Here is an 8,270-nt window from a genome sequence, read left to right as displayed (position 1 = left end):
CCAAATCTCCATGGATTGCTTGAAGGCTGATTGTAGTGTGTTATGGGTAGTTTGAATTTGTCAATTCACTCTTAATTTGAATCCAAAAGCTGGTTTAATTCAAATCTTTTTGAAAAGAGTGTTTTATGAAGAATCAGAAAAACAACCAATTGTTTTCTTTTTTCAATCGGTTGTTTCATACTTAAGGTTTTTGAAACTGGTTTTGGCAGATTTGAATTTGGGTGATTTTGCTGTCAAACCAATTCAATCGGTTATTTCGACAAAACAACCGACTATTTTTTTAACTGTCTTAACAAAATTCTGTTAAGTTTGTTAAATCTGCTTTAAATGATTTGAAAATGATGACTTTGATAATAAATGTTTTCAACTTCTAATTGGAGTATAAATGTTCTGTTATACACTCCTAGCAAATGACTTACAAGATCAGTTTTTGAAATCAAGTTTTCTCCAAGATTGCTTAAGGCTTTGGATATTTCTCTAAGAGTGAAATAGGACTTATTGTGTACTTTGATTTGATTTGTACCAGGTGTGATTAATCCTATTTTTTCTTGATTTGTAATTCTGTAAGTACTAGTGTTCACAGAGTCAGAGGGTGTTATGATTTGTGGTGTGTTTGTGGTGTGCCAAAGGAAGTGTGTGTTCTTGAGGGGATCAAGATCACTTCTTTGGTGGTTGTGTGTTTGTAATCTGGTTTTTGATTACTTAGTGGATACCCAAAGGTTTCTAGTGTTGAAGATGGGAAGCTTTGATGTGTCAAATCCTCATGAACCCTAAAGCTGTGTAATGTTTTAGGTTCAGGTTTTGGTTTGGGGTTTAGAATCTTTGTAAGATCAGTCTTGATTCTCAAACAAAGCTCATTTCAATCAGTTTTAAAGATTAAAGTGTTTTTCCATGGAAAGGGAAAAACAACTGATTAATGTTTCGAAATAATCGGTTGTTTGTAACTTAGCTGGCAAAAAAGGTTTTGAAACTGTTTTATAATTGACAAGAGCATTCAACTGGTTAAATCGTGCTTTTAACCGATTAAATGTATGTCCTTGTAACAACTTTTTGAAAATCTGTTTCAACTGATTTGGTTGTTTCGATTTGCTTCAACGTTAGCATTTCAAGTATTATAAATATGTTTTTGATTCAAACATTTAAAGATTGATGAAACAAAATTTGTTGATACTCTGAGTTGAGATTGATTTGAGAGATTACAAAAACTGCTTCTGATAAGGTTTTTCATCAAGTTTTAGCAAGATTGCTTTGTGTTTTGCTGTGGTTCAAAATAACTGATCAATAGGGTGTTGGTGTATTGTGGTTCAAAGAACTGATCAATAGGGTGCTGTGAAATCTTGTAAAGTTAGTGTGATTCTGGCTTGAGGTGTGTGTTGTGTGCAAGGAGGGTGAGTATGCTTTGTGAGATTCAAAGTCACCTCTTTGTGTGTGGTGTTTGTGTAATCTGTGATGGCTGATAAAAGTTTTTTTGGGGAAGGTGCCTCTTTGAACAAACCACCTTTGTTCTGTGGTCAAAACTATCCTATTTGGTGCATAAGAATGAAATTCTTTATTCAATCCTTAGATAAGAATATTTGGAATGTTATTTCAAATAATACCTATGTGCATATGCCTGAAATTAATGAATCTTCTAAAGAACATCTTGATTGTATGGCCCAACATATTATTGTGTCTGCTCTAGACTCTGATGTACTGCTCAAGATTTCAGAATGCACTACAACTAAAGGAATGTGGGACAAACTTGAGGAATTGCACAAGAATCCAAGGAGTGACTTGGTAGATAAAGAAAAGTCATTTGCTGGCTCAATCTCTTCTGAAAATAAAGTGGAAGTTTGCTTAATGACCAAGGGAGAATCAGAATCAAGTCAAGTAAGTAAAACCTCTTCTAATAAGTGTGAAAGTTATTTTCAATTGCTTGATGCTTTCCAAGAAATACATGAAGAAACTAAGAGATTAACTTTTTCAAATAACCGATTGAAATGTGAAAACAACAAGTTGAAAATGAAAATCACAGTTTTAGAAAAAGACTTGAATCAATCAAAAACTAATTTAGAAAATTCTGGTTTGATGTATGAAAAATCCTCTTGCAAATGTGATTCAAATTTTTGCAAAAACTGTGAGTCTCTTCAAGAGAAAGTCTTATATCTTGTGAAAACAATTGATGTTATTTCGAAAGGAAAATCAAATTTTGAAAATGTGTTGGCATCCCAAACATGTGTTTTTGGAAAATCTGGCTTGGGTTTTTAACCCCCAAAACGAACAAAGTGGGTGCACAAAACCTTTTTCAACCTTCACTAAAAAACAATCAGTTAAAGCATCGAAACAACCAGTTGTTTGTTGTTTCTATTGCATGAAAAAGGGACACTCTGTTAGGTTCTGCAGAATCAGAAAGTTCTTTGTACCTAAGGGTTTTATGAAATGAGTTCCTAAAGAGCCTAATGTTTCTTGGAAACACATTAACACCTATGGACCCAAATTCACAAGGGGACCAGATTTGGCAACTTGATTTTGTTTCTTTAGTAGGGTTGTTTGGAGAGAAAACAACACCTATGGTACATAGATAGTGGCTGTTCAAAACATATGACAGGTGATGCATCCAGGTTCATCAACATTTCTCACATAGGTCATATATGCATATTTTACATTCTCCCACTTGACCAATGTGGCAGAACTACGTTAATGGAAAAATTAACCATAAATATAAGGTGAAAATATCTTAAGCATTGGTTATATAATTCTATCATCATTAAATAGACTAATAAAAGTCTTAGTAGTTTTATGTCATTAAATCGACATAATTCCTTCTAAGTACTACAATATTAGTTTTCTACTTAATATGACCTATAAATGAAAGGCTCATGATGGTCCAACAATAATGTCTTAGTCAAAGACAAATCCTGTTATATCAACATAACTCATTATGTATATACAACAACTAATTCAATAAAACAGGATGCATTAAATATCAGAAACAATAATGTAATGGGGTCAGAGTGCCAATACATAAAGAGCATAATACTCAATCATAATGTCAATAAGGGTTTTTAGTTACCCATTCTTTCAACATGCTCATTAAATGTCTTTGGTGGCAAACCTTTTGTCAAAGGATCTGCAACCATAAGTTTGGTGCTAATGTGTTCAATTGACACCCTTTGTCTATGAACTTCTTCTTTTTTTATGACAAGGTATTTCAATAACATGTGTTTAGCACCCTTTGAATACTTGTCGTTTTTAGAAAAGAAGATTGATGCGATACTATCACAAGAAATTTTCAGCGGCCTGGCAATACTATCAACAATTCCAAGTCCTGAAATAAAGTTTCGTAGCCATAATCCCTAAACAGTGGCCTCAAAATATGTCACAAACTCAGTCTCCATAGTGGATACAACATTGACATATTGCTTCACACTCTTCCACGAGATTGCTCCTCTAGCTAAAAGAAACAAATAGCCAAATGTAATTTTTCTTGTATCCATACATCCAACATAATTTAAATCTGAATATCCTATCACCTCAAGGTGATCAGATCTTCTATAAGTGAGCATGTAATTTTTTGTTCCTTGCAAATATCTCAATACTTTCTTTGCAGCTTTCCAATGATCTAATCCTGGATTACTGTGATACTTGTCGAACATTCCAACAGCAAAATTGATATTTGGTCTAGTAAAAGTTTGAGCATACATCAAGCTGCCAACGATAGATGCATAAGGAATCCGTTCCATTTCCTTGTGTTCCAACTCATTATTTGGACATTGCATAAGACTAAACTTATCCCCTTTCTGAATTGGAACGACACTTGCGGAGCATTTTTCCATCTTAAACCTCTCTAGAACTTTATTAATATATGCTTTCTGAGACAAACCTAATAATCCCTGTGATCTATCAGGAATAATTTCAATTCCAATCACATAGAATGCCTTACCCATACTTTAATTTCAAAGTTTTTGAAGAGAAATTTCTTGGTCTCGTGTAATAAACCAAGATCATTCATTACCAGCAAGCAAAATATCATCAACATACAAAATTAGAATTATAAACCTTTCCCACTGACCTTTAGATATATACATCGATCAACAATATTTTCCGTAAATCCAAAGGAAGTGATAGTATCATTAAACTTAAGATACCATTGTTCCGAAGCTTGTTTAAGTCCATATATTGACTTCTTAAACTTACACACCATGTAATCCTTTCCTTTAATTGCAAATCCTTCAGGTTTATCCATATAAACTTCTTCCTCTAAATTCTCATTTAGAAAGGCGATTTTTACATCCATTTGATGAAGCTCTAAATCATACCGAGCTACCAATGCCATGATAATTCTAAATGAATCCTTTTTAGAAACTAGAGAAAAGGTCTCTTTGTCATCAACACCATTTATCTTAGTGAAACCTTTACCAACAAGTCTAGCCTTGTGTCTTTCAACATTCCCCTTAGAGTCACGCTTGGTCTTAAAAACCCACTTACACCCAATTCTTTTACATCCTTCAAGAAATTCAACAAGCTCCCAAACTTCATTATGATCCATTGATTTCAACTCTTCTTTCATTGCATCTAACCACTTAATAGAATTACTGCTTTTCATGGTTTGTGAAAATGAAACTGGATCTTCATCAATACCTAAGACAAAATCTGACTCTTGTAAATAAACCACATAATCATCAGAAATAACAGGTCTTCTCTGCCTTTCAGATCTTCCCAATACTGCTCCATATGGTTCATTTGTTACAGGTTCATCGGTGACAACTTCATTTTGGGGTGTTTCATCATTTATTGTTTATTGTTCTTGTATGTTGCCAAATGTTTCTACAATTGTGGGAACAACAACCTGAGAAGAAACTTTAGGTAAAGGAATCTCCACCCTAACTTCTTCAACTTCCACCTTACGTGGTTTGACACTCCCACTTATTTCACCATTTTCAATGAACCTGACATTTCCAATTTCAATAATTCTCGTACTATGGCTAGGACAATAAAATCTATACCCTTTAGATTTTTCTGGATAACCAATGAAAAAATCACTAGTTGTTCTTGAATCCAGTTTCTTTCTTGTGGATTATATATTTTTACTTATGACGGACAACCCTAAACATGTAAGTGCCTCAAACTGGGTTTCCTTCCTGTCCACAATTCAAAAGGTGTCTTTGGAACTGCCTTACTGGGAACCCTGTTCAAAAAATGCATGGCGGTTTTCAAAGCATACATCCACAAAGGGTAAAGAAGAATAACTCAACATACTCTTAACCATATCCATTAAAGTATGATTACGCCTTTCTGCAACACCATTTTGTTGTGGTGTACCTGGCATTGTATACTGGGCACAAATGCCACAGTTTTCAAGGAACATAGCAAATGGGCCAGGATGTTGTCCCATTTCATCATACCTTCTATAGTATTCACCACCTCTATCAGACCTGATAATTTTCACTTTTCTATCTAATTGTCTTTCAACCTCATTAATAAATACCTCTAAGGTATCTATTGACTAAGATTTCTCATGCAACAAATAGATATATCCATAACGTGAAAAATCATCAATGAATGTGATAAAATACTTTTATCCACTAAAAGACGAAGCATCAAAAGGTCCACACATATCAATGTGTATAAGTTCAAGGAGTTGTGTACTTCTTGTGGCTGCTTTCTTAATTGTGTGTTCTGTATGTTTTCCCTTAATACAATCTACAAATATACAAACATCAGTAAAATCCAAATCAGGTAAGATTTCATTCTTTACCAATCTTTGTATTCTTTCTTTGGATATGTGACCCAAACGTTTATGCCACAAATAAGCTTAACTTTCTTTCACTAAACCGCGTTTAGTACCAGTATTATGATTCAAGGTTAATAGAGTATCAACAAACAGATTATCAAGTTTTAATTTGTATAAACAATCACAAAGAACACCAGAACCAATAAAATGATTAAGTTTAAACAAACTGCAACATCCATTTTCAAACTTAAAAGAATATCCAGCTGTATCAAGTTTAGACAAAGAAATTAAATCTCTAGAAATGAAAGGAATTGTTCCTGCCGGTTGACCAGATCGTGCTTCCTGCGTAGCTAAGAATCGCGTATCAAGGACTTCTTTGTCTTTGTTCCAAATCTCCACCCTTCGCCGCTGTGAGTACCTGAAACAGAGAGAACAAAGGGCACCCTTGCGGCCGTTTGCACTTCGACGCTCAAGTCAGTATGGTAGTAAACACTGTGCACCTCCGTATCGGAACACCACAACTAATGTGTTCTGAAGGTGCGTAACTGTTTTCTAACTAACTTCTCTCTTGTGCTCAAATCACTCGTGCGTACAGTATGTAAGCTTGCAAATGATTCAAACGTGTAAAACGTACCTCACTAAGCCTTTCAAAAAAGCTTATATACCGTGGACCAACTGTGAATCACTCTTCGCCAACAGGCTCCGCACACCCATCTCCTTGGCTAAGAGCATCCCAGCTATGAGGGCCTCGTACTCTGCTTAATTGTTGCTGGCTTTAAACGCAAACCTCAGGGCCTGCTCGATCAGCAAACCGTTTGGCCACTCTAGGACCATGCTGGCTCCACTTCCTTGTTGATTAGAGGACCCATCCACCGAAAGCACCCACTGGGAGCCCACCTGTAGCTCTTGCTGTGTGCTTCCTGGTGAAAGCTCCGCCAAGAAGTCTGCGTATACCTGCCCCTTGATGGACCCCCTGGGCTCGTACTGGATATCAAACTCAGACAGCTCCACTGCCCAGCGGACCATCCTCCCTGCGACATCTGGCTTTTGCAACACCTTCTGGATGGGGAGGTCCGTCATTACCACTACCGTGAAGCTTAGGAAGTAATGACGGAGCCTCCTAGAAGAGAAAACCACTACCAGAACTGCCTTCTCTAACGATTGATACCTCGCCTCCGGGCCCTGCAAGACCTTACTTACAAAGTATATGGGCTTATGAGTCTGGTCCTGCTCCTGAACTAGCACAACAATGATCTCCCACTCAATCACCACGAAGTACAACCTGAGTGGCACGCCAGTCTGTGGCTTGCAAAGAACGGGAGGAGCCGCCAGATACTCCTTGAGCTTGAGGAACGCTGCCTCGCACTCCTCGGTCCATACGAACCTACCATTTCTCTTGAGGCACTGGAAGTAAGGATGCCCCTTGTCTCCTCCAACTGATACGAATCTAAACAGAGCGGTCATCCGCCCTGTCAACTGCTGCACCTCTTTCACCGAGGCGGGACTCTTCATCGCTAAAATCGCCACAAACTTGTCGGGGTTTGCCTCTATTCCCCGCTCGGTGAGCAAGAAGCCCAAAAACTTACCCGCCTCGACCCAAAAATACACTTCTCTGGGTTCAGGTTGAGGCGGTACTTTGCTAGAGTGGCGAACATTTCCTCCAGGTCAGTTGTGTGTCGCCCTCTCTCTTGGGAGGTCACCACCATGTCATCTACGTAGACTTGCACGTTTCTACCCAGCATAGGTGCAAGGATCCTATCCATCAATCTCTGGTAGGTGGCGCCTGCATTCTTTAATCCAAACGGCATGAACTTGTAGCAATAACTACACGTCTCGGTCATGAATGCCGTTTTGCACTCATCACGAGGATGCATCTTGATCTGATTGTCCCCCGAGAACGCATCCAAAAAGCTTTGCATTTTACAGCCTGAGGCACTGTCCACCAACGCGTCGATGCTGGGAAAGGGATACGAATCCTTGGGGCACGCCTTGTTCAGGTCCGTGAAGTCCACACACATCCTCCACTTCCCATTTGCCTTCTTTACTAACACCACATTGGCCAGCCACTCAGGGTATTGGATCTCCCTGATGTGGCCGGCACTCAGCAGCTTCTTAGTTGCTTCTTGTACGATGAGGCGCCTCTCCTCATTAAACTTCCTCCTCCTCTGCCGTACAGGGCGGACCTTGGGGTCCATGGTGAGACAGTGGCTCAATAAATCTGGGTCGATGCTTAGCATGTCCGAGGCAGACCATGCAAAGGCATCCAGATGGCGTGAGATCACTGTCGCCACCTGGTCCTGCTCCTCCCGACTCAGCAGTCGCCCCAACTTGAAGGTCTTACCACCAATCTGCCTCTCCACCACGTTCTTTACTGCCTCGGGTCGTCTGTCTGGGCGCTCTCTGCACGAGACTCGCTTCCGCAGCCTTCTCTTCTAGGCGTTGCCTCAGCGAGCGCTTCCTCCATGGGCGAGGCCTTCCCAGATGCTTCTTCCATGGATGCCACCTCCCTAGGCGCCACCCCCGTGGGCCCAGCCTCGGCGGGCGTCTCCCCCACGGG

The 8,270-nt window shown here is 38.9% G+C and overlaps 1 protein-coding gene across 1 annotated transcript; it reads right to left on the bottom strand.

The window, feature by feature from the left end:
- Positions 1–3,335: 3,335 nt before the first annotated feature.
- Positions 3,336–3,926, bottom strand: LOC137825300 (secreted RxLR effector protein 161-like). The gene has a single exon (XM_068630976.1). It carries the CDS (start codon positions 3,924–3,926, stop codon positions 3,336–3,338), a length of 591 nt encoding a protein of 196 aa, XP_068487077.1.
- Between the last annotated feature and the right edge of the window lie 4,344 nt (positions 3,927–8,270).

This window comes from Phaseolus vulgaris, chromosome 8 (assembly GCF_000499845.2).
Source record: "Phaseolus vulgaris cultivar G19833 chromosome 8, P. vulgaris v2.0, whole genome shotgun sequence".
Classification (NCBI taxonomy): domain Eukaryota; kingdom Viridiplantae; phylum Streptophyta; class Magnoliopsida; order Fabales; family Fabaceae; genus Phaseolus; species Phaseolus vulgaris.
Note: the sequence above shows the minus strand (reverse complement) of the source record. Positions and strands in the feature narration are given on the sequence as shown.

Coding starts and splice junctions, on each gene's coding strand:
- LOC137825300 (XM_068630976.1), bottom strand. CDS start 3,926: ATGGGTAAGGCATTCTATGTGATTGGAATTGAAATTATTCCTGATAGA.